Below are 27,784 nucleotides of genomic sequence, written 5' to 3'. Positions count from 1 at the left end.
TCTCCCCCCCTCCCCTCTTTTTACTCTCCCCCCCTCCCCTCTTTTTACTCTCCCCCCCTCCCCTCTTTTTACTCTCACCCCTCCCCTCTTTTTACTCTCACCCCCTCCCCTCTTTTTACTCTCAAACCCTCCCCTCTTCTTACTCTCACCCCCTCCCCTCTTCTTACTCTCACCCCCTCCCCTCTTTTTACTCTTACCCCCTCCCCTCTTTTTACTCTTACCCCCTCCCCTCTTTTTACTCTTACCCCCTCCCCTCTTCTTACTCTTACCCCCTCCCCTCTTCTTACTCTTACCCCCTCCTTCTTCTTACTCTTACCCCCTCCTTCTTCTTACCCCCCCCTCCTTCTTACCCCCCTCCCCCCCTCCTTCTTACCCCCCTCCCCCCCTCCTTCTTACCCCCCTCCCCCCCTCCTTCTTACCCCCCTCCCCCCCCTCCTTCTTACCCCCCCCTCCTTCTTACCCCCCCCTCCTTCTTACCCCCCCCTCCTTCTTACCCCCTCCCCTGTAGGTGGCCAAGCTGCACTCCGGTCCGCGGTCCCGGCCGGAGTGACAGGAAGGTGCTCAGTGTGCACCTTCCTGTCAGTCCGGCCGGGTACAGGAAACAGAAACTCCTGTTCCGCGCGGAACAGGGGTTTCTGTTTCCTGTACCCGGCCGGACTGACAGGAAGTGCACACTCAGTGCACTTTCCTATCACTCCGGCCGGGACCGCGGACCGGAGACCAGCTCGGCCACCTACAAGGGAGGGGAGGGAGGGGAGAATCTGTTCTGCAGCCGCCTGAGCGCTCTTTACAGAGCGCTCGGCGGCTGCAGCATTTAAAGGGCCGGCCCGCCGCGGCCGGTCCTAAAAGAATTTCGGGCGGCCTGGGGGGCAATTGCCTCCCTGCCCCCCGGCCCAGCCCGCCCCTGGGGGTAAGCCACTTAAATGGTGATTTGTAACACTATAGGGTCAGGAATACACGATTGTGTTCCTGATGCTATAGTGTTCCTTTAATATAACAGAACATTAAATAAAAGGGCCCCGTTAAGTTACTAGGGTTGCAGTTTCATTCACCCTGTCCCTTATATGTGTGTGGGAAGGGGGGAGAAGGGGCTTGATGAAACAAAACAGAATAAAAACCTTTATGATTCAAAAGTCCATATTTATATGTAGTTTTGACAAAAACATGGGACTATCCTGATAAATAAGAGAGCTTGCAACTATGGTACAGGTTGGACATTTTAGAACTATAAAAATTAAAGCTGCTAAAATTCCTGTTTGTTTATGGACCGGAGCAAAAATCAAAGGTCTGTAAGAATATAATGCAGTTAAAGATCAGAAAACATTATTTTAAACAATGGTTACTGCGTTTGTTAGCTTGCTTGAATAGGACTTTATTCACCTTCTTTATGTCCATTTGATTTGTATTTTCTTCTATTTTATAAAGCCTCTGTAAAATTGTAATGTGCTTAGGTGTATGTTGAAGATATACAAGAGTTAAAGGGACACTATAGTTACCAGAACAACTACAGCTTGTTGTATTTGTTCTTGTGAGTATAATCATTCCCTTCAGGCTTTTTGCAGTAAACAATGTTTACATTATAGCCTAGGGATAACTCCACTGGCCACTGCTCTGATGGCTGGTGGAGGTGCTTCCTGGGGCAATTTTGTACAATGTGCAGTACTGCCATTCAGTGTCTCCACCCTCTGCATGGAGATACTGAATGTTCCTCATAGAGATGCATTGATTCAATACATCTCTATGCGAAGATGCTGAACTGTGTTTGACTTGTGCTGGCTCTGCCCCTGATTAGTGATGCACCGAACTGTTCGCCTGCAAATAGTTCCTGGCGAACATAGCGTGTTCGCGTTCGCCATGGCGGGCGAGCACATGCGCGGTTCGATCCGCCCCCTATTCATCATCATTGACTAAACTTTGACCCTGTGCCTCACAGTCAGCAGACACATTCCAGCCAATCAGCGGCAGACCCTCCCTTCCAGACCCTCCCACCTCCTGTACAGCATCCATTTTAGATTCATTCTGAAGCTGCATTCTTAGAGGAGGGAAAGTGTAGCTGCTGCTCATTTGATAGGGAAATGTATAGCTAGGCTAGTGTATTCAGTGTCCACTACAGTCCTGAAGGACTCATCTGATCTCTGCTGTAAGGACAGCACCCCAAAAAGCCCTTTTTAGGGATAGAACATCAGTCTGCTTTTTGGGGTTTTTTTGTAATCTAATTGCAGTTGCCTGCCTGCCTGCCAGCTTCTGTGTCAGGCTCACAGAGGATACTGTGCCCACTTGCCCAGTGCCACCACTCATATCTGGTGTCACAATAGCTTGCATCTAAAAAAAAAAAATGTTTTCACTGTAATAGATTAATTAGCAGTTAGTTGTCTGCAAGCGTCTGTGTGTCAGGCCAACAGTGTGTACTCTGCCAGTGTGCACAGTGCCACTCATATCTGGTGGCACAATAGCGTGCATTTAAAAACCCACAAACATTTTTTTCACTGTAATAGATTGAATAGCAGTTAGTTGTCTGCAAGCGTCTGTGTGTCAGGCTCACAGGGGATACTGTGCACACTTGCCCAGTGCCACCACTCATATCTGGTGTCACAATAGCTTGCATTTAAAAACAAAAAAAATTTTTTCACTGTAATAGATTAATTAGCAGTTAGTTGTCTGCAAGCGTCTGTGTGTCAGGCTCACAGGGGATACTGTGCACACTTCCCCAGTGCCACCACTCATATCTGGTGTCACAATAGCTTGCATCTAAAAAAAAAAAATGTTTTCACTGTAATAGATTAATTAGCAGTTAGTTGTCTGCAAGCGTCTGTGTGTCAGGCCAACAGTGTGAACTCTGCCAGTGTGCACAGTGCCACTCATATCTGGTGGCACAATAGCGTGCATTTAAAAACCCACAAACTTTTTTTTCACTGTAATAGATTGAATAGCAGTTAGTTGTCTGCAAGCGTCTGTGTGTCAGGCTCACAGGGGATACTGTGCACACTTGCCCAGTGCCACCACTCATATCTGGTGTCACAATAGCTTGCATTTAAAAACAAAAATTTTTTTTTCACTGTAATAGATTAATTAGCAGTTAGTTGTCTGCAAGCGTCTGTGTGTCAGGCTCACAGGGGATACTGTGCACACTTCCCCAGTGCCACCACTCATATCTGGTGTCACAATAGCTTGCATTTAAAAAAAATAAAAATGTCACTATAATAGATTAATTAGCAGTTAGTTGTCTGCAAGCGTCTGTGTGTCAGGCCAACAGCGTGTACTCTGCCAGTGTGCACAGTGCCACTCATATCTGGTGTCACAATAGCTTGCATTTAAAAACAGAAATTTTTTTTTCACTGTAATAGATTAATTAGCAGTTAGTTGTCTGCAAGCATCTGTGTGTCAGGCCAACAGCGTGTACTCTGCCAGTGTGCATAGTGCCACTCATATCTGGTGGCACAATAGCGTGCATTTAAAAACCCACAAACTTTTTTTCACTGTAATACATTGAATAGCAGTTAGTTGTCTGCAAGCGTCTGTGTGTCAGGCTCACAGTGGATACTGTGCCCACTTGCCCAGTGCCACCACTCATATCTGGTGTCACAATAGCTTGCATTTAAAAACAAAAACCTTTTTTCACTGTTATAGATTGATTAGCAGTTAGTTGTCTGCAAGCGTCTGTGTGTCAGGCCAACAGCGTGTACTCTGCCAGTGCACAGTGCCACTCATATCTGGTGTCACAATAGCTTGCATTTAAAAACAAAAACCTTTTTTCACTGTTATATATTGAATAGCAGTTAGTTGTCTGCACGCGTCTGTGTGTCAGGCCAACAGTGTGTACTCTGCTAACCTCTGCCAGTGCACATTGCCACTCATATCTGGTGTCACAATAGCGTGCATTTAAAAACAAAACACTTTTTTCACTGTTATAGATTGAATAGCAGTTAGTTGTCTTCAAGCGGGTGTGTCAGGCCTACAGCGTGTACTCTGCCGACCTCAGCCACTGCACAGTAGCTTGCACGCATAGTACCACTATTCCAAAAAAAAATGACAGGCAGAGGCAGGCCACCCCGCAGGGGCCATCGTGGTCGTGGTGCTGTGATTCCCTTTTGCCCTAGAATAATGCCCAGTTTTCAGAGGCCACGTACCCTGAACTTGAAAAGTCCTGAGGACATAGTTGACTGGCTAACACAGGACACCCAATATTCTACAGCTTCCGCTCGGAACCTTGACGCACCATCCTCCTCCAGCTTAGCTTCAGGCACCTCTAAAGATACCACTCACCCGCCTGCCGCCACCACCAACACTAGCACCACAGCCGCTTCACTTGGTATGTCAGAGGAGTTATTTACACATCCGTTTGAAGAAATGAGTGATGCGCAACCATTATTGCCAGAGGATGTAGATAACAGGGATATGTCTCAGGCAGGCAGCATTACACACATGGACGTACGGTGTGATGATGATGATGTTGTACCTGCTGCTGCTTCCTTTGCTGAGTTGTCAGTTATAAGTGAAGCGGTTGATGATGACGATGCGTCCATGGATGTCACGTGGGTGCCCGCTTGGCAAGAAGAAGAACAGGGCGAAAGTTCAGATGGGGAGACAGAGAGGAGGAGGAGGAGACGAGTTGGAAGCAAGGGAGGTCGTCGCAAGGAGCTAGTGGCACAGTCAGACAGCATGCATTGGCACCCGGGGTCAGCCCGACAGCACGCCAATCAACGCATGCTGTGTCCACCACCAGAATGCCGCCATTGCAGAGCTCAGCAGGGTGGCATTTTTTTTGTGTCTGCCTCTGACAACAGCGATGTCATTTGCAACCTGTGCCATTAAGATGAATGAGGGATGGATCCCGAAGGGACTGACAGTGGGCGATACATTCGACTAAAAAAGGCCTGATGAGATGAGCTGCCTTGGGCTAACAATGGTGACCCTATGTAGGAGGAAAAGTCCCTATTCTGCTCTGTGTCTGTGTGTATCAGGGTCCCTGAGGACAGGTGTCAATCCATATCTGCCAAGTGACCCTATGTAGGGGGAACAGTCCCTATTCTGCTCTGTGTCAGTGTGTATCAGGATCTCCGAGGACAGGTGTCAATCCATATCTGCCAAGTGACCCTATGTAGGGGGAACAGTCCCTATTCTGCTCTGTGTCAGTGTGTATCAGGGTCTCTGAGGACAGGTGTCAGTCCATATCTTCCAAGTGACCCTATGTAGGAGGAACAGTCCCTATTCTGCTCTGTGTCAGTGTGTATCAGGGTCCCTGAGGACAGGTGTCAATCCATATCTGCCAAGTGACCCTATGTAGGGGGAACAGTCCCTATTCTGCTCTGTGTCAGTGTGTATCAGGGATCCTTAGGATAGGTGTCAATCCATATCTGCCAAGTGACCCTATGTAGGAGGAACAGTCCCTATTCTGCTCTGTGTCAGTGTGTATCAGGGTCCCTGAGGACAGGTGTCAATCCATATCTGCCAAGTGACCCTATGTAGGGGGAACAGTCCCTATTCTGCTCTGTGTCAGTGTGTATCAGGGTCTCTGAGGACAGGTGTCAATACATATCTGCCAAGTGACCCTATGTAGGGAGAACAGTCCCTATTCTGCTCTGTGTCAGTGTGTATCAGGGTCTCTGAGGACAGGTGTCAATCCATATGTTAAGGTGTCAATATGTCATATGTCAGGTGTCAATCCATATCCATTGTGATTTAGGAATGTTAGGTCATTTATGCCCTTTATGGTTTAAAACCAGACTCTGCATCAACTGTGTAATTTTCCATGGGAGTTTTGCCATGAATCCCCCTCCGGCATGCCACAGTCCAGGTGTTAGTCCCCTTGAAACAACTTTTCCATCACTATTGTGGCCAGAAAGAGTCCCTGTGGGTTTTAAAATTCGCCTGCCCATTGAAGTCAATGGCGGTTCGCCCGGTTCGCCAGTTCGCCAACGTTTGAGGAAGTTCGCGTTCGACGTTCGCGAACCGAAAATGTTATGTTTGCGACATCACTACCCCTGATCTTCCTCCTTGACAGTCTCAGCCAATCCTGTGGGAAAGCAGTGTGATTGGCTCTGGGAATCACTTCTGATGATGTCAGCCAAGCAGGCAGATCAGGGGCAGGTTTTTTTATATTTACGGACACTAAGGTAGGGGCAGGGGGCTATATGGTGTTTAACCCCTTAAGGACACATGACATGTGTGACATGTCATGATTCCCTTTTATTCCAGAAGTTTAGTCCTTAAGGGATATATATAGGGTCAGGAATACGTGTTTGTGTTCCTGACTTACTTGTGTTCCTTTAATAGTTATAATAATATGCACTTTATTGCAATACCTCTTAAAGTAACACAGGACTATGGTTACTACAAACTCGCCTGAGCTGACCCTGCAATTGTCTCATTGTCTAGAGTATTATTGCTGTTATACACTCAGACAAACCAACAATATGGATTTTCTAGAAAAGAGGGACATTATTTGTCTTTTAAACTAAATAAAATAAATGTGTTTAGAAATCAGGCTGTGTAAATAAGATACATAGTTCTTAATTAAATTTTAGATACATAAATTGTTATTAGTAAGTCATATACATTTTTTTAGACCAGCCCCCTCCCTGGACACACTCCTAAAATTAAAGCACCACATCTTTACCCCATACATACATTAGGCTTAGAATCGTTGTTTTTATTAACTATTTATTAATGTTAAATACAACAGTACAACACATTTACAGTGTTGTGTATTACAGTATAACAGTACATGAATTACTGTTTTTTTATCTTCAGGATTTGTGAAGTCTTTCTATACCCTGTGATAATCTGACACATTAATATAATTATTGGTAAATCTCTGCTCAGTTTTAACATCATCACATTTCACGTATTTCCAATATACGAAACGGTGTAGTGCTAATATAATAACAGAAGCTGAAAAAAAACAGTTCCATGGATTTGGGCTGTGCGGTCGGTCTATTTTACACCGAGAAATTGACTAAGTCCCATTCGAACGAGCGTTCGAATCTTCGAACGGGACTTAGTCTCCAGCCGCGGTGTCGAAGAAGGTACGGGTCAGCAATGTTCGTGCAACTGGGTAGCCGAAAACAGTTCCATAGATTTGGCTGCACACACCGCTGACCGCGTTCAAATAAGTTAAAATGGCACGTCGACGAATTCGGCACTTCGACTGCATCCGAAGTGCCAGTTTAAAAGTTATAACACTGCTCCAAAGTAATTAAAGGGCCAGGAATAGCATTATACAAATCCATTATGCCCAAATACAGTTCTTAAAGGGGTAATACATCCCAGGGCCATAGTCGCAGGGCAGGAGGCTAGCAACCAGGCTTCTCCAGTGCACAGTGGCGCGGTTGGTTCCACCACATAATCCCTTTTGTTTCTGTTTATGCAGCCCTAACCACACCTCCCTTGGTTGTGACTGACACAGCCTGCATGAAAAAATATGGTTTCATTTTCAATCAGATATAACTTACTTTAAAAGTTTGTATGTCCTGCTCTGTAAATTTAACTTTATTACATAAAGGAAGCTCCTGCAGTGTTTAGCAAGCTATTAACAGAGCATGAGATAAGAAATCCTAAATAAAAAAAAAAAGTATAAACATTAGATGACTCATTACAGGAAGTGTTTAGGAAGGCTGTGTAAGTCACATGCAGGGAGGTGTGACTAGGGTTCATAAACAAAGTGATTTAACTTCTAAATGGCAGAGAAGTCAGCAGTGAGACTGCAGGGACATGATACGCCATCTAGCTTAATGAAACTGCTTCATTAAGCTAAGGTTGTTTTAGTGACTATAGAGTCCCTTTAACATAATATTTTCCTGATGTTGTGGCGTGAAATGTTCAGGTTCTTTCCATACCTATTAGTAGGCTTGTGCAAAAACCAATTTGGCAAATAAATCATTTTTGTTTTGGATGAATCAATTTGTTTGGGTGTGGATAAACCCCTCAAGGACCAAACTTCTGGAATAAAAGGGAATCATGACATGTCACACATGTCATGTGTCCTTAAGGGGTTAAAAGGATTTTGATTCAGATGAATAGATTAGTTTATGAATTAAACAAATGTTGGTGAAAAGACTACCCATTAGTAGGGTATTTGACCATTTATTTTTTACTCTATTTGACAAAATGCATTTCTTCTTTTATGCTAATATTTCAGACACTGTCTCGATTATTGTAGATAAGGGATATCAGATAACTATATCTAAAATGTTTAAAGGGATGCTCTAGTGCCAGGAAAACAAACCCGTTTTCCTGGCAGTGTAGAATCCTGGAGGCCCCCCCACCCCATGTCGCTGAAGAGGTTAAAACCCGCTTCAGACACTTACCTGAATCCAAGGCCGATGTCCCTCAGCGCTGGGTCAGGCTCCTCCCACCGGCGGGGAGACCTAATGCGCATGCGCAGCCTATGGGGACCTCTGGATACGCTAAAGGTCCTTATGCATAGCGTGAGGACGTCCAGCGTTGTTAGACGACCAAAAGTCATCTAAGAACCCGAAAGTAGACAGCCACTATTAATGGTAGACAGCCACTAGAGGAGGACTTAACCCTGCAAGGTTTATAAAAACTGCAATAATTACACTTGCAGGGTTAAGAGTGATGGGAGTTGGCACCCAGACCACTTAAATGGGCTGAAGTGGTCTAGGTGCCTACAGTGTCCCTTTTATTCACCCAATATTTCTGTAATCAGTGAATAAATAAATGGAACATTAAATCTGGATACGTTTACAAAATTAAAAGGTTTCCCAGAAGAGCAGCCTATATGCAATTTCTCATTGTTTCTTAGTTGGATATACTAAATATGCAAGATGTTTCAAATAATTTCTATGCATTTTTTATGCAAATAACTTCGGAATTTAGGGGTTAATCCCTAGCATGTATATAGAAGAGATCTAGGAACGAGTTGCTTTGCTAAATGTGCTGAGCTAAAGGAAATATATTAATTTTAGCAGCACTCTGTTGACAGCAGAATTATCAAAGGTTAGTGCCCAGAACAGATGTTTAATGTGTGTGAGAATTAGATTAGTTTATCCTGCCCAAAATAACACATTCTACGGATGCAAGAGAACATGTGTTACCTGTGTTTTAAATGTTGGACCAATTCCAATTTTTAATATCTTACCTTGACACTACCTACTCCAACAATAGGCCTCAAATAAAATTTAACAAGGACTGCAATGTAACAGTAAGCATACGGCATGCATTCAAAGTTGGTTCAAGACAGTTCATTCCTAAACTTGCCTGCATTGGTTATATTTCACCATGATACATGTTATTCTGTAATTAATAAGCAGAAATACAGCCCAAATTTGAGAAGTCAACTACCTCCCACTCTAATCCCGATTTGGGCCCAAAATAAGGACTGTCCGTCTGAAAAAGGGACAATTGGGAGGTATGCAGAAAGGTAATCCTCTTACTTTTCAGATTCACTTACTTTATTTATTTACTATACGTTGCCTCCTGGCTCACCAAAACTCCTACCTCCTCCATATACAGTAAATCCTACACCTATTACAGCTAGCCATACCCTCCTCTAAACAATTCCCTTTTATGTCAGTCACATTTTATGACATACCTAAACTCAAATGACTGGGGCCATAAATAGTAATAATTAAATTAATAATAATAATAATAATAATAATAATAATAATATATGTGTTTACTTTTCCCCAAGTTTAACTCTATTGAAATGTATGTTTTGGTTTTATCCCTATTGCTATTGAATGCATACCTTTTAGACACATTACATAAAAATAAAACAAATAAAATGTTTTTTTTTTTTTTTTTTAAGTGACAAACTCTTCTGAAAGTTGGGGTTTTATGATCCAAGAAAATGAGGAAATGACCCGAAGGTCTAAATCCTTTGCCGTATAAAGTCTGTATCTAACTGCAGCAATCTATATGGAATTTCTGCAGGACTGCAGGTTTCCCTTTCCTGTATACTAGATAGAAAAAGAAAAGCTGTTGAGATAAAATTGGAGGAAAAAGTAAACAATGGGCAGCACAAAAAAAATAATTTCACATGTCAGAAGGTCAACAGGAATTTCCTCTTTCTTGACAAGTAATAGATAATCGGTGGTTGCTGTACTTTGTATGGTGTCTTATTTAAAATACTTTGTTACAACGATTAGTCAGCCATCATAAATGTTCTTAAAATGCACTATTCCACATACAGCATTGGGATAAGTAATCATTCAACTGCTTTTCTATGAACAGATTTTCATTCATTCTTTCATTCATTCATTCGTGCATGATTTCATTCACCCTAAGTAAATGCTCATTTATTTGTTCATTGTTCATTGTAAAAATGTTAAGGTGAGGGAGGTTTACAAAGTTTTGTAGATTATTTTTGGAAAATATAGATTCGGAAAAAATTTGCATACACAGAGATATATCAATTTAGTCATATAATGTAAATGGCACATAATAATACAAAATACAAATAGTCAGAAAATAATCAAATATATATATAATCCCAAGCACTGGGATGTTTACTCTTTTAGTGCTATTGATATTTGGCTGGGAATACACCACTGACATAAAGAAACGATTGCCAGGGGACTGGGTTATATACCCTGAATACTAAGAAGTCCCGGTCCTTAATGTCTACATAGCGCAAGGAAGGGACTCCCCTATGTCTCTGCACCATTCCTAACCATCCTCTGCTGGGGTTGCATTGCGTTAACCTTCATGCAACCCACTGTTTCATATGAGACTCTGAAGCCAATATATGTTTGTGAGTTCGTACATGTGATATTTCATGATTATGCATTAGAACTTAGTTATTACTATTATTATTATTATTATTATTATTATTATTATTTATTTATTATAGTATATTATTTATTTATCTTTTGGATGTTTACATCCAGAGTAGGTTTTACATTCTAGTCCATTCATTAATTTAAACTTTGCATCTTTTAGTTTGCTTTTTAGTTGGCTTATTCCCCAAAAAGCAGTAAAAGTGACATGTTCTCTAGGATACTCTAGCAAGGCATCGCAGTAAAGAAAAAGATTTTGCATAATAATTGTTGTGGTTCAAAAGACATAAGAAGGCTGGGGCTTGTATTTTGGGAAGACCTGTGATCTGTGTTCTGCTTGAGCCATTGTGACGTTAAACTTACTACAGCTTCCGTTATACATTATCTTAAAGGAATGTTGCTCTCTTAGGAATTGCTTGAGATAATACAAGAGTTAATTTACAAATGTGGGGAAAAAAAACTACATTCTGGGTCTCCCTAGTGAAACAATCTGTTGGTTTAATATTTTGTACCAATTTCACTAGTTTATGCATTTTTTCAGAGTTCTGTTCTTCACTTTCACACACGCATGCCTAAACATTAACGTATATAAAATATAGCATCATCTTAAATTTTATTCTAGACTTTGGCACAACAGAAATTTTATATATGTTCATCCGAATGCAAGGATTTTTCCTTACTCCAAACTGTTTAGTGCATTAGACTGTTCAGTTCGGACAACATTCCTTCATTATTTTCGGATCGGAATATCATTCACAATAATGAAATTCCATGATCCACAGCTGTACTTTAGGAGCTCCAAGATATATATCTATATACAGCTTTGAGCTTCCTTTTCTAAGCAGCTGAAAGATTAACATTAATAGACAAACAAACGACTGAATTGTATATGTGATAGTTTGTCCAACAAGCAAGTCATCCAGCATTTCTTCCATTGGGATTTTCATTCGGCCATCGGGTGCATTCGGCCTGAACAATGGCCAAATTGCTAGATTTTACTACGAATATGTATTTGTCCAAAAACGAATGCCCTAGATTAGTTATTTTTACTTTCATTGTTCTCTTTTTTCGCTAATTATATATATTTTTTTCTTGTTAGCTGACAGTGACAATTGGTGGACTACAGATTCTGTGACTGGAGTAAGTTACCAGACAAATTCAAATTCAGCCTTGACTTGGTATCAGGCACGGAGAAGCTGCCAACAGCAGGAGTCTGAATTATTAAGTATAACAGAAGTTCATGAACAGTCATATCTCACAGGTAAGACTCCTTTTACAATACAGTTTTAGGGACTGTTGTCATGAGGCTAGACATATTATATTACAAAGGGCTGAATTTAGGTCTTCGAAAAATATTGTCTTTATTTTTTCTTAGGCTAAGATCTCCTAAGTTCTAAAATAAGGTCCCACCTGCAAGATACATATAAACATTTTTATAGCTTTTATGTACCAATGATGGGACACTTGCTTTTATTTTTAAATACACTTGATTTAAGAAAACCCTGCTCAAAAATAGAGCCTCTGCCTGTCACCTTCTCCCCATAAAGTTAGCAGAAGAATGAGGAAGAGTGAGGACAGATAGAAGATAGTCTTGTAAAATCAGTCATATACCTGGTGATATTAGTGTCAGTTAAAGGACCACTATAGTGCCATCATGGCCCCCCTGCAGGGTGGAAGAGGGAGGAAGGGGTTAAAGGCTTACCTTTCTCCAGTGCCAGGCTCCCTCGTCGCTGGGAACTCTCCTCCTTTCGACGTCATTGGATGAATGCGCATGCGCGGCAAGAGCCACGCACGCATTCAGTCAGTCCATAGGAAAGCATTCTCAATGCTTTCCTATGGAAGCTGGCGTCTTCTCACTGTGAAAATCACAGTGAGAAGCGCAGAAGCGCCTCTAGTGGCTGTCAATGAGACAGCCACTAGAGGCTGGATTAACCCATATGTAAACATAGGAATTTCTCTGAAACTGCTATGTTTACAGCTGCAGGGTTAACCCTAGATGGACCTGGTACCCAAACAACTTCATTAAGCTGAAGTGGTCTGGGTGCCTATAGTGGTCATTTAAGTATCAGGAACTGATGAGTTTGGAAACCCTTAATGCAGTTAAATAGACCAAGGTAAAATAGGGCAGAAGGAAAGGTATCTGTATATTACCAGTCACTGCAGGAGCCAAGTTTAAAAGGTTTCTGCTTTTATTTTACTTTCCATAGTCTTAATAAACGGCATTGATGGTCCTTTGGCGTACGCTTAGCGAGCACCACAAATGTGCCAACTAACTTCTTCACATAGAAAAGCATCAGATTCAATTATTTTCTATCGAAAGCATTGAACTGCTTGTTAAAGGGTGGATTGGGGTACGGAGAGCAATTTATTATTGGCCACAATGTCTGATAGATGGTGGTTATGGGTGAAGGGAGCTGCCTGCAAGCGATGAATCTCATTCCATCTGTTGTCAGTGCACAGAGCATGCTAATGAAATGTCATTTTTGCACAGAACTAACATTAGACAGTCTGGAACTTCTCCGGCCTGCCTAAATCCAACCGGACCCAGAGATAAAAGTGAAGATAAAAAAAATAATTGTTGTCCAGTGAGTCAGGTAGACTGATTTTACTCTCTCTGCAAACAAAAGAGAAATGCAATTACCATGTAACAAAATGAGAAATATACATGAAAATATATTTAAATATATGTATTCAGAATAGTGTGACAGGCACCGGTAGACAACTGTCTACACTTCCTGTTGGAAAATCCAGCCCTGCATTGCTCTGTTCAAAATGTTTTTCAAAGACTCACACATAGAAATTATTACAGAATTACCAGAATACAAAAATATTTGCATTTTATCATAAGGAGCTGGGGACTGAAACCTGAACTTGAATGTTCTACTGCATTATCAACGCATACTCACTTATCTTCATTAATTGCTTTGTTGAGGCATATTTACTAAGGAAAATGTCATGCACTATGAATTTCTGGTCAGATTAGTGACTAGTCAAACGAAGCCCCAGATATATAAATCCAGGCATTTCCCATGAACTATGACTTGATCATTGGCATTTCAGCATGTCCATCTGCGCATCTCATCCTATGTTTCTATCATCATCTCCTATTATCTATTTCCTGATTCCTGCTCGGCTCTTAGTATCCTGACTAGTTGTCAGTTCCTGTTCTAGGCTTGTCCTCAAGTAATAATCCTTATAGTGGCCCTTGCTAGATCCCGCCATATCGCATTCAGTTCATTGCATCCTGTCTAGTCCCCTACTTCCATCTTCATATCTTCTTTGCCCGTCCTCTGAGTCCTAATCTACATCCTGATCCTATTTACTTTCAATTTTTATCACACTATTGTCTTGTTTGTGTTTGGTTTGTCTACTTTATCGCATTCTTATCCAGCTTATACTAGCTGAGCTTGCTGAATTGTCTAGATGCATTTTGTGTCCCATTGTCTTATTCATTTCAGTAGGAGGCGATCAGCAGTGATTTACTCTTATTTATGTTGGTTATCATATCTCGTTTCCACCAGGGAATGGAGGGAAGAGGTCCACTTTTTAACCCCTTAACACACCCAATGCAGAGTGAATAGGAAGAACACATGCCTTACGTTCCCTGGTTATCAGGGCAGTCTGTCTGAAGCACCCAAGAAATATTAGATGGGTGTCCATGTCCCTCAGCCCATCAATTACTGAGTTTATTGCTAGTTATTCACTGATTATTATTATTACCTATTTAAATATATAGCAGTTACTGTAGTTCTGTAGAAAAGTAAGCAAAGTTCCAAATCTTCATGAATACATTAAATTTTGAAAAATATAAATGTGAATTTCTTAGAAAAAAGACAAATGTGGTGTTTTTTATTGTGCTATCTCTACATTTTCATTAACAAAGGTCTTATCGAGGAACAGGGCCAGGGTAATACTTGTCTCAAATTGATGCATTTAATAATTAATGGACATTTCCACTTTTCAACTTGCCTAAAAAGCAGTGGAATTGTAACTTTGTGGGGGTAGTAAAAAGAGGGTTAATAGGTTTAAGACCAGCTCAGATGTTCTGTGCATAGCTAGAGATTTTTTTTTTTCTTACTTTTTCGTAAAAGGTAAATTATTTTCTTTGGGAAACTACATAGCCTTGTCCTGTTTTGTCACACTCCATTGCTATAACAATAAGCCTCATATTAATTGCCAAAGGAAATAGACTCCGAATCTTTTAAAGTTTGTGTGCAACAAAAGCACCAACTAGTTTCCTTGTGCCCAATGGTAACGCCAAAATAAATCATGCCGCCTTGCAGCATGGGATTATTAATTGTCTTGCCTCATTTTTAAAATCCATGGAAATCACATCTGCTTTAACACCTTAAGGACACATGACATGTGTGACATGTCATGATTCCCTTTTATTTCAGAAGTTTTGTCCTTACGGGGTTAAATTCTGTTTCATAAGAATCTGAATTTATTTTCTCCTTCTCTCCTAGGATTAACAAACACTGCAAATGTTGTCTTCTGGACGGGTCTTAACAGTTTAAACTTCAATGCGGGATGGCAATGGAGCAGTAGAAGCCCTTTTAGATATCTTAATTGGGTTCCAGGTAAGTTGGACTTAGTTAAGAATATGTAATAAGAACTAACAAGGAATCAAGGGGCATGTAGTCTACAACATTCGTAGATCTGATATAACTTTTTGAGATTTTGGCAAAAGTGCTGGGTTAAAGAGAGAAATGCTTATCTCATAACAAGGTAGTGAAAGGAACACTCCAAAAACACAAAGCATTTCATGTGTGCTCTTTTTTTTTTTTTTCACTAGAAATTTTCACTTTTATAAATTTAATCCTGCTACAACGGTCCTGTTGCTTCCTGGTTTGGTTAGCTCAGTGGAGCTAAATTCAAGAGGCAGCAATCGCTGACAGCAAGTAAAGACTTCTCATTAAACCGCATTGGGAAGTCTGTGGATAGCCACAGAAAGTCGGGGTGGAGTTACACGGGGAGGTCTTGCAAAGGCTGCAGACAAGAAATCTGCAGATTTTGCAAGCTGTTTTTAGATTTAACCCCAGTGAAAAAAACACATCATTAAATGCATGAATGTTTTCATTTGGGGTAGATCAACTGAATGGTGATTTATTTATTTTTGTGTTTGGGATGTGGAGTTTCCTTTCACTATTTCAGTTTACAGAATGGGCTGTTATCAAGTCTCGAGGTGAATGTATTTTATATATCTACTGAGGTATGAGCTATTTATCCCATACATCTCTGCTGGGTTTATAGGGGAATATAACACCCAATAGATTAGAATGACAGACTCCTGATTGTGAAAGAAGCATCTGTTGGAAGCTTATCTGAGCTTTGTAGTTTCAGGATGTTTGGATAATTATTATTTTTGTTTTAATTATTGTAATTTGTTTTTATTGAAAAAAATTTCTTAAAACATTTTATACAAATAGACATAAAAAGAAAAACATTGATTCTAATTAGGATCAAAAAATCATACCGTAATCGCAGAAAGATATCTTATTCGTATTCAAATATCTTTACATTGCATTACATTGTACCGTTGTTACTAATTTTCTTCAAATTTCATTTAAACAATTACACAGGTTATTGATATATTATGACTTTGATAACTTTATCCTAGAATTAACGCCTTCAGGACGGAGTCAATAGTGCACGTTCTGATCAAAACAAAACGTAAACAAAAACTGGAATTTGCGCTATATGTCTGTTCACCCGTAGTTCCCCTCTTTTATATTATATGCACCCACACTTATTATATATCATTTTGTTCAGTAGAAACAGGGCTTTAATTCATCATTAACTATTCATATATGGAACATAATTCATTATGAATAAAATGTAAAAAAAAATGTGAGAAAATAAGATTTTTTTTTCAAATTTGTATTTCCGTCTGACATTTTAGCTGTGAATGTCATAATACTGTTAGGTTTTACTGCAAAAAAATGCACGTATTTGTAATCAGCGATGTCTCACGAGTACAACAGTACCCCCATTAACAGGTGTTATGGTGTTTTGGAAAGTTACAGGGTCAAATATAGAACGTTCCATTTTCAAATAGAAATTTTCCAGATTGGTAATGTTACCTTTGAGACGGTGTGGTAGCCCAGGAATGAGAATTACCCCCATAATGGCATACCGTTTGAAAAAGTAGACAACCAAAGGTATTGAAAGTGGGGTATCTTTAGACTTTTTTAGTAGCCACTTAGTCACAAAGCGGAGCGCCGGTAAGGTAAGTATACGGGGCGCTCCAGGGCTCAAAGCCGTTACGGCGTTCTATGCCGCCACAACGGCTTTAAAGCCCACTTAAAGCAGGACGGCATAGAACGCCGTAACGGCGGGAAGGGGTTAATATCTATAATATATAACCCTGTTTTAGTGCATTTTTAAAACCATCAATACAAACTTTCTTATTCTCAGTAATGTGTCTATCCTTTGATTATCTCACATTCATTCAAACTTCTACGAACACTGAAACATAGATTGGGTTAACTCTTTACTCGGGGCGTGGCCTGAGCTCTGACCGAGATGGACGCATAGAGAGTGAGCTCCGCTCCGCCAGCACAAAACACAGCCTTAAAACTAGCAATAAACGGCACACATGGGACGAAATCGCCGCACCGATACCCCTCAGACCCCGAGGGGCTCCCAGTCCGGACACACTCATGGACCGATGGACGGCTTCCTCCAAACCCACACCGAAGTAAGTGGGGAAGCGTGCGGATCCAATATGGCGCCGACATCACCCCCCACGAGCGGACCGCGTGGCACTACCCTGGATGGGCTTGGGGAAGAGATCCGCTCGATGGCTGCAGCAATGGTGACTAAGGCAGACCTCTTAATTCACACCACATCCATACAAGATGCTTTACGTGCGGAAATTGCAGGTATCAGATCAGAGGTTGCAGCACAAGCAGGCCGCATTCAGACTATTGAGCACACACAGGAGGCCCAATCCACAAGACTGCAGGCAACTGACACAGCCCTTGCACGCCAGGGAGAAATGCTGTTGCACATGAGGAGGACAGTGGAAGACTTAGACAACAGGGGACGGAGGAGCAATATCAGAGTACGTGGAGTCCCTGAAGCTGAAGGAGAGGAAAATGTCGAACACACCCTGAATGATCTCTTCCGTCTGATCATGGGTGAGCAAGCTCCTCACACCTTCAAATACGACCGTGCACACAGAGCATTGCGCCCCAGATCCCTAGAGGACAGCCCAAGGGATATCATATGCTGCCTCAGCTCGTTCCGTGACAAAGAAGCCATCATGAAAGCAGCTAGAGCTCAACCTACCTGGAACCATCGAGGGGCACTGGTCTCAATATTTAACGACCTCTCGCCCATCACCTTAGAGGCCAGGAGGGCTTTAAAACCCATCACGGCAGCCTTACAAGAACGAAATATCGCCTATAGATGGGGTTTCCCATTTGCCTTGATGGCCAGACACCAGAATGGCTGGGCCTCCATTCAGTGGCCAGAAGAGATCCCCAGATTCCTCGAGGAAATGGACTTACCGAACATCTCGGTCCCGGACTGGGTCCTGGGCCCATTGGGAGGGAGACCCCAACTTCAAAGGGGAGCGCCACGGAGGCGTGGAGGTGGTTCGCCCCGGGGCCTAGCGAGACGCAGACGCAACAACCCAGAGGCACCAGAATAATGAGTATGCTCACCGCCTCCCTAAATACCCATCCCAAATTCTGCATTCCCCTGGATACCCACGTACCCACCACCCCCTTGAAATTTATGGACTAGCCGCGGACATTGGAACCCTAGGGGACTACCCCTCACAAAGACAGGTCACAATTTCCCTTCGTTGCGCCAACTCGCTGGATATGGGTGGTAATTGTTATATGCCCACACGGACATAAGTGAGAACACGTTCAATACCAACTCTCAGACCAAAGGACACAGAACCCACCAACTACGGAAAATATGGACACTGCGACACACTTGTTGAATGGTGCACCGAACCAGCCCCTGGAAAGCAGATACACCAGGAAGAACGGCCCCATGCACGTGTGACTGTTTCTAACCCTACAAAACAGGACTCCGTTGTGAGAACCGCACACCTCTGCATTGAACAAAACTCTGAACCCCCACACTGCACCGTCTAATCGAAAGATGCTCACGATGGACTTACGGTACAGGGTGTCACGTCCACACTCACACAACATTAGGTGTTCAACTTACTGACACGCTTAAAGTCATGTTACCTACACATAGGCCGCACACAGCTCACATTTCAAAGGTTATGCACACACTCATTCTGTTGCAACATCTGTAATACCAGGGTATACTAGCAGGGACATGTACCTATACCGCATGCTACACCCCGCAACATGATGTAAGGGGGGGAGAGGGGCTCTAGGGGGTATATGACTACAACAATGTCGAGGAATAATGCTACTTATTACTTATACAGACACACGTGGAGGTGATACCATTGATTGTACCTTATACGCATTGCCTGATACTCGTTAAATGTACATCCATTGCGGGGATAGATGTGGGATGGGTGGAGGGGAGACGGGGAGGGGAAGTGACTTGAATTATGCCACATGTTTAATAATATTGCTATGTTGAAATGTTTATATGTTGCTATTCATGTTTTCTTTGTTCCATACCATGCCATGTGTTCCTCACAGCACTAGGCTGTGATGCTGGCGGTGGGGAGTTAGTTGATACGAACCACATACCACACACATACTTTGGATCCGTATCGGATCGGGGCGAGGCCGCCTACCCCTACGACAGGCCGTGCATAGAATACAACGGCGGAGCTCCCCGGGACCCCAACTCCTGGTCTGGTTACTGGAGTGGGCCTAGGCAACTCCTGCCGTCGCACGACTATACCCCCCTTCTCCTGAAGGGGGACCGAGGTGACCACTCTCCCTTCCCACTGTGGGGATCACCTCTATCTGGGGACCTAACAACCCCATTTTCTTAACCTTCCCACTACACCCACCTTACACCTTACACTCCACACTTAACACACCGGCGTCTACCTCTCCCTTGCCCTGCGGTGCGGCCCACGGGCGGGTGAGCTCACCGAACCCGGCACCCTACCTAATCCCAACATCTCCTACCCAGATAACACGTAAAAGTCCGCACACTCGAGAGACCCACGAATTATTGCTACACAGATATAGCCAGGGACTACAATACACGCAAAGGAGTAACACGACATAACCTGCTACACCACGCACGCGCAACACATAGAACCCCGGGAAACTATACGGAGACACGATTAGGCCTACTGATAACAATAGCTAAAAGACAGGTGCTGGTGTCTCCGCGCGACCGGGCTACCTCGGTGGTGTGCATATGGCGTACCTCGGTGCCCCGCTCAATGTCATGACTCTCAACTGTCGGGGCCTAAACGTCCCAGAACGACGCACTCACCTACTGCGGGAATTACATACGAAACGGATCTCAGTGGCAATGCTCCAAGAGACCCATTTCCTTGAGGGCTCCGCACCCAAACTCCGAAACCGACACTTCCCTAACAACTCCTTTGGCAATCACCCCACGGCCCGCAGAGCCGGAGTTGCAATACTACTCGCAGCCGAACTGGACTTTAAAGAACTAGGTAAGATGACAGGCACACAAGGGAGATTTCTCTTCCTCAAAGGCACCATTGCAGGCAAGCTTTACACCTTAGCATCCATCTATGTGCCCAATAAGAACCAGGCACGCTTCATCCGAAGAACATTGAACAAGCTGCGGGAATTCTCCGAGGGCTCACTCATCCTGGGGGGGGACCTTAACACCCCCCTAGAACCCCACATAGACACCTCCACAGGGCACAGCCATATACCACGATCTAGCCTTCACTCAATACGTAAGTCGATGGACGACCTGGGGCTAGTAGACTGTTGGAGAACGCTCAACCCAGATACTAAAGACTACACTCATTACTCCGCACTCCATGGACGCTACTCGCGAATTGACTACCTGTTACTTCAACAGGAAGGATTGCCCAGATTACGGAAGGCCGCCATAGAACCCGCTACATGGTCTGACCATGGCCCGGTGACAGTGGAACTGGAATCGCCGATGTTCAAGCCGGCACAATGGACTTGGCGCTTAAACGAGTCCCTGCTCCAGGACCCGGAGGTGAAAGGGGAAATTACGCAAGCTCTCGACCTATACTTTCAAGAAAATGATGTGGCGGACATTTCACCAATCACACTGTGGGAAGCCCACAAGTGCACCATACGTGGCACACTCATCAAAATCGCCTCACGCAAGAAAAAGGCAATCCTGAGGGAAATGACGGACCTATATGCTACCATCTCGAGGTTGGAACTCCAACACAAAGAAACTCAAAGTGCCGACGTACAAAGGGACTTAACAGAGGCCCGACACCGACTCAGGGACCTAATCACGAAAAGACACCACCGATCTCTACAACGCTCAAAAAATTTTTTTTATATCCACGCAAACAAAGGTGGCAAATACCTGGCCCGCATCCTGAAAGGCGACACCCCCCGCACACGGGTGCACAAGATACGACTACCGACAGGGAATTCATCCCAACACCCAGACGACATCGCAAAGGAATTCCGTCGATTTTACCACACCTTATACAACCTACCTGGCCCCGGAGTTATGCCACCGACGCAAAATAACAACACATCTATACACGACTACCTGCGTAACACCGTAAGCCGAACAGTGACAAGGGAGGCAGCTAACATACTGGACGACCCGGTTAGTATCGAGGAGATGGCGGCGGCCCTGAAGCGCACCAAATTGGGCAAAGCTCCAGGACCTGACGGCTTCTCCACAGGATATTACAAACGCTTTTCTTCCATCCTCCTGCCGAGACTGACGACTGCGGTCAACACCATCACCGAGGGGCAACGATTTGGACCAGAATCTCTGACAGCTACCATCACAGTGTTACTCAAGCCCGGAAAAGACCCCGAACAGTGCAGCAGTTACCGTCCAATATCCCTATTAAACGTAGACACGAAACTACTCACTAAAGTACTCGCAACCAGGATACAACGTGTGCTACCGAGTCTGATCCACGCGGATCAGACGGGGTTCATACCAGGGAGAGAGGCCCGTGACAGCACCCTACGCCTCTTCTCTATACAACACAGAGCCCGGGAGTCACGGGATAAGATTTTCCTACTTTCCACAGATGCTGAAAAAGCTTTTGACCGCGTCAACTGGTCATACATGCTGGACACGCTGCGAGCCATGGGACTTGGACAAAACATGCTGACATGGATATCGGCGCTGTACGATTCGCCCCGAGCAACGGTCCGAGTGAATGGGGCCCTGACACCTAGCTTTGCGATAAACAACGGAACGAGACAGGGATGTCCCCTGTCACCACTCTTATTCGCAATGACACTGGAGCCGTTGCTACAGGCGATCCGACAGAACCCAGATATCACGGGATACACATGGAAGGACACAGAGCACAAGGTAGCCGCTTACGCGGATGACCTCCTTTTTTTTATATCTAACCCACGGATCACGATCCCATGCCTACTCCTGGAATTTGAAAAATTTGGGAGAATATCGGGGTTCAAGCTGAACCTTTCAAAATGTGAGGTACTCAACTTGACCTTCCCAACAGGAGAATATACAGACATGGGAGCCACCTTCCCGTTCCGATGGTGCGTAGGGAAGATGAAATACCTCGGTGTCTGGATAACTACGAACCCCCAAGAGCTGTACCGATATAATTTCGCACACATCCTCCAACAGGTAACCAGAGATCTCGACAATTGGAGATATCCGCACATTACATGGCATGGTCGAATTGCCGTACTTAAAATGAATGTACTACCGAGAATCCTCTATCTGTTTCAAACAATCCCGCTGGCACCACCGCCTATCTTCTTTTCCACCCTAAAATCGGCTATCATACGGTACGTCTGGAGGGGAGAAACATCCAGACTACGACACGAAATTCTATGCCTACCTAGACGAGAAGGAGGGCTGGCACTCCCAGATTTCCAACGATACCATCAAGCAACCACGATGCAGCGCATTCTAGAATGGCACTCCAACGACTCCCCAAAACTATGGGTGACTTTGGACAGAGGAGACTCGAAAGCTAAACTTGAGGCAGCAGTGTGGCAAGGAGGATCGAGACGTCACAATGACGGGGGAACGGGGAACCCAGTGACTCAAACACTGGTGACGTGGGGGAAGATAAGGAAAACCACACAGGTCTCCCCGATCCCTAGCCCCCTGATCCCCATTACACCTAACGCGGGTATAGGGGGAGGTGTCCCGGCCCGGGCTTGGATATTCCTGGAAGCAAGGGACTACATCCCGATATACACTGTGCTTAAAGAAGGAACGTTACAGCCCCTGCGCGCACTGTTGGCGGATAGACCTCTTACACCAATGGCATCCCTCCGACATATGCAGCTGACACATTATTATGAATCGCTTCCACTCAAAGAACAGCTACATAGAGAACTCACCTGGTTCGAGGATATATGCCATCGTGGAGCGCAACTCGACAAAGCAGTCTCACAGCTCTACCAGCACTTAATAGTCAGTACCACCGCAAATAACCACACCTTCAAGAGACGATGGGAAGACCAACTGGGAGAAACCATATCAACATCGCAGTGGGACAAAGCACTCTTGTGGCAACACAAAAGCTCCTCCAGTTCCCACTACCAGGAGGTCAATTATAAACTGATCTCCATGTGGTACAGAACGCCAGTCGCCTTACACAGAATATTCCCGGAGGTGTCCCCAACATGCTGGAGATGCCAGGAGGAAAGGGGGACGGTGGTTCACCTGTGGTGGGATTGTAATACCATTATACCATACTGGGAACAAATTAGGACAGAAATTAAAGTGGTCCTAGGGGATGATACAGAGTGGTCTAAAGAACTGGCTCTCCTCCATATCACCTCTCAGTCCATATCTAGATATAAGAAGTCCATACTCAGACACTTATTGAACGCAGCCAAGGCCCTTATACCTCTGTACTGGAAACGTGTGGAAGTCCCCACGGTGGAGGAGTGGCGCCATAGGGTCGGAGACATACAACTGGCGGAGGCACTGCAGGCATCCCTGGCGGGCCGAGAGACTAGGCACGCGGAGCTATGGCAACCATGGTTCATTTACAAAGCCAGAGGACACTAAATAAAACACAGCCTAACATGAGGGAGGGGGAAATGAGGTTGAACATTAGAACATAACACAGCACGTTCACAATGCCGGATACTCAAACACCCTTATACCGAGGGAATACCCACGAGAATAGTACCCTCAACATTAGATCTCGGGCATGGTCTCCCACACACCCAATCTGGCGCTGGGGATGAGTAGCCCGAGCGAACAAGGCCTTCCCTCACTGGGACGATGGGGTCGCTTGCCGTGGGGGCCGCATCGCGGGGATCCGGAGGGGGACGCTGACATGAACACCACCACAACCCACCTATCATATCGCCTACCAACAATCTGATCTTCCTCACTACCTACAAATAAAGACACCTCACATAGACTTCATCATGTACACTCTACTCGGAGGGGCAAAAAGGTACTCAGATGTGAGATGAAATACCCCACCTGTGGGAAAGCACTATTTTTGTTTACTTACACACGCTACAACCTTGACATACACACACTATACACTCATATAAAAGGACACTGCATCTTACACATATCGAAGGTATTAACAAGCACAATCTGTTGGGGGAAAAAAAAAAAAAAAAAAAAAATGTTGAATTATAAACTGAAAGATATAAGATACAGACATACTATGTAACCACGAATGTTTATTTGAAGCCTATGAGCCCTATAATTACTGTTACCTTGCTAATTTATATGATATCCTACTCCTTTTCAAAAACCTAAAACACAACAACAAACGAAAAATGAAAACAAACAGAAAAAAAAAAAAAAAAAAATGCTGTACAGTACTTATGCAACACTTTATACACTGTTATGTCATGATAACTTGTTCGTTACCAGTTCTAAAATATATTGTACCAGATGTTCTTTCTTACTGGCCTGCGAGCCTAAGACACTTGTTGCTGTACGGTGAACAAATAAAAAGATTTTTATTCTTTACTCATCATATTTATGATTCTTTACTCATCATATTTTTAAGCGAATATAGCGGTTATGATATTTAATATACACTTATTTACATTCCTTTTTCCCTTTTTTTCTTCCTTCTCCTTTCACTAGTAATATGTTTTGCTTTACGCTGTAGTTCCATCCTCTTGATTTTTATTATTTTTATCCTTCTATATGATTTATATCTTCAATAAGGGTAGCATATAACTCTCCTAGTATATTTTTTTTATAAACATTATACCAGATCACTCCCTTTTCCATCTCCAATTGGTTCAAAATTTGACTCTTTAATTGGTGTATATTTGGAATGTCCGTTTTTTTCCATGCTTTTGCAATCAAAAGCTTGGTCGCCATAAGGCAATGGGTAACTAGTATTTCGTTTTTTTTGTCTAGCTTAATATCATAAATGTGTAATAAGGCTACTTTAGGTGTAAAAGTCAAACGGCATTACCTATCACAGTTATTAGTTTAAATGTAAGGTCCCATAATGATCGGATTCTAGGGCAATTCCGCCATATGTGTATCATAGAGCCGTCTAGATTAAAACATCTCCAACAATTAGGAGGATTGCTCTGGGATATTTTGTTTAACCTCCTTGGGACCATATACCATCTATAGCTAACTTTAATAAAGTTTTCCAATATATTTAAACAATGAACATATTTTTTGACTTTAAGAAATGCAAGGCACTATAAGTTGAAGTGAACTTTGGTGCCGAAATCTCTCTCCCAATTTTTAAAAGCTATAGGGGTGTTGGATCGATCTGTATAATTTAGTAGTTCTAATGTTGGAGAATATTTATTTTCCGTAGCTTCTATAGAGAGTATCTTTCTGATTAAATGATTATTATATTATTTTTTTTATTATTATTTTTGTTTTATTTAAACATTTTTACATTAGATTTATTTCATTAATCACTAAATGATGCATTACAAATAAGGGTCATTTTCCCCACTATTCCCCTTTAAGTTATAATTAAACAATCTTATTGACCATCTTTGGTCTCAGTTTGGACTACACTACATTTACTAAGTTAGCCGTAATAATGTATCTCTACTGGCTCACTATTAAACATTCTAAAAAAGTACCTTTTCCTTGGTGCCTTGAAATAATTCCATTGCATTCATTCATGCAGTTCTGATCTAAATCCCATTCTTTCATCATAAAATCTGTCAGCTTTTATGGTAATTCACGATCTTCGATCTACTCTCCTTTGGTGTCCATCAAGTGAAAAGCATGGGTCATCTTGGCTTCACACATAATGCCATAACTGTCATTTGGTTTCTATTCCAGTTCTACCTATGTCAACAAGCCCACATTTACCCCTCCTGATGTGTCACTCTGATATTCCTAACTTCCTCTCTGTAATGTCATGCAATCCCTTCTGATGTGCTGCCTCTCTAAAATAGAACTAATTATTTTACGTTCTTCCAATAGTTCCTCATCCTCCAGGCTGTTTCTTGCACCTCCTTAGCTTTATATATCGCTAACTAATTAGTCTTGATGAATGACCCCTTTCTCCCTTTTTCCCCATGTCGGACCTGTGTACATTACTCCAATCTGCAATGTTCTTACATTTTTTTCTCATTCCACCAATAATACAGACTGATCCATTTCAGACAAGGAAAATATGGGCAATCTTCTATAAGCACGTTCCTAGTGAGTCACTTATCATTGTCTCAAAATCTCTGCTTCCTCTTATATTCTGCTTTTAGTACTGAATACCTGGTTATTCCACCCATACATTCTTGTCATGAACGCAAACTCTCCACTTCCAATTAGATACTTTCTCTTTCACATTGAGGACTTTTTCCTGAGCTACTCCACATCACATCACTAGAACATTCTTCAACATTTATGCCGATATTCCTGTAACAGCAACAATGTTTTAGTCATTTATGACACTAGTCTTCTACACACTCTAATATCTACCTTTTATCTCTCCTATCATTTTCTCAATTTTTCCAACTGTATCCTGACAGGCAGATCATTTTTTACTACTTGAGCCACACTGAGTTTTATTAAACTGACAATTAATTTATCTAGTGTTGTCGCATGTGTTGATGCTATGTAATTAAAGGGGAGATGTCCCTTCTCTGGAAATTACAACATTAAACAAAACACTGAAAATGTAACTATAATGTGTGTCAACCTTTTTTTTCATTCAATACACCATTTTAATAAAAATGTACATTAAAGATTTAGTAAGTGATGTTTGTAATCTAGTCCATTTCAGGCACAGTCATGGCACACTATGCAAATAAGGAGGAAAAAGAAATATTGTTTTTGCTCTTCCCCCTTCCACGATGTTCACTGAAAAAAAGGGGAGACATATGTAACAATAATAGATAGGGAGCCAAGATGGAGGCACCCAGTTATGTAAATAAACCTATGTGGATTTCTGCTTGTAATTTTAGTTTTTCATTTTTTATTCTTGCTTCCAAACACATATTTGCTAACTACAAGGGATTAGTAAATAAAATGTGAAATATCTTGGCAAATGGCAATTTCCCTTAACCCCTTAAAGGATTAATTGTTATGATAAGGATAAAATTTTGGTTATCTAGTGTTTTGTTTTTTTACTTTACAAGCGTATTTTTATAAACCATATTTACTTTTTTTTTATGGAAGTGTTTTTTTTTTCTTTTGTCACTTTGTTCTGTTACCATTGTTCATACACAGTTAAAGTAAAATAGAATAAAAAACATGTTTCGATTATTTGATTATAATTAATTTATGTTTATCCGTATATTGTACTACAAATATCACATATAGCACAGGTACTTGTGCACAACAGATTTAACATGTTGGTTATTCAACTGGTGCTAAAAAATTGGATATTAAAAGAACATGCTGAATTCTTACAAGGTTATTCACTAAATTGTATATTGTCAGGAATTTAAAATAGTTAGTGAATTCAAGGACATAATAACTAACTGAACTGGAAAACATTGTCAATGATATATGCCCCCTAT

At 42.5% G+C, this 27,784-nt stretch overlaps 1 protein-coding gene across 2 annotated transcripts in view; it reads left to right on the top strand.

Annotated features, from left to right (window-relative positions):
* Positions 1-27,784, top strand: part of MRC1 (mannose receptor C-type 1) — a 122,714-nt gene that overhangs the window by 19,527 nt on the left and 75,403 nt on the right. For both annotated transcript variants that reach the window (XM_063452502.1, XM_063452501.1), the window contains exons 4-5: positions 11,839-12,000; positions 15,206-15,319. In XM_063452502.1, the coding sequence (XP_063308572.1) occupies positions 11,839-12,000; positions 15,206-15,319 (276 nt within the window). The remainder of the gene's footprint in view (positions 1-11,838; positions 12,001-15,205; positions 15,320-27,784) is intronic.

The sequence above is a fragment of the Pelobates fuscus genome, chromosome 4 (assembly GCF_036172605.1).
Source record: "Pelobates fuscus isolate aPelFus1 chromosome 4, aPelFus1.pri, whole genome shotgun sequence".
NCBI classification, from domain to species: Eukaryota; Metazoa; Chordata; class Amphibia; order Anura; family Pelobatidae; genus Pelobates; species Pelobates fuscus.
This window is presented reverse-complemented; position numbering and strand designations above follow the sequence as displayed.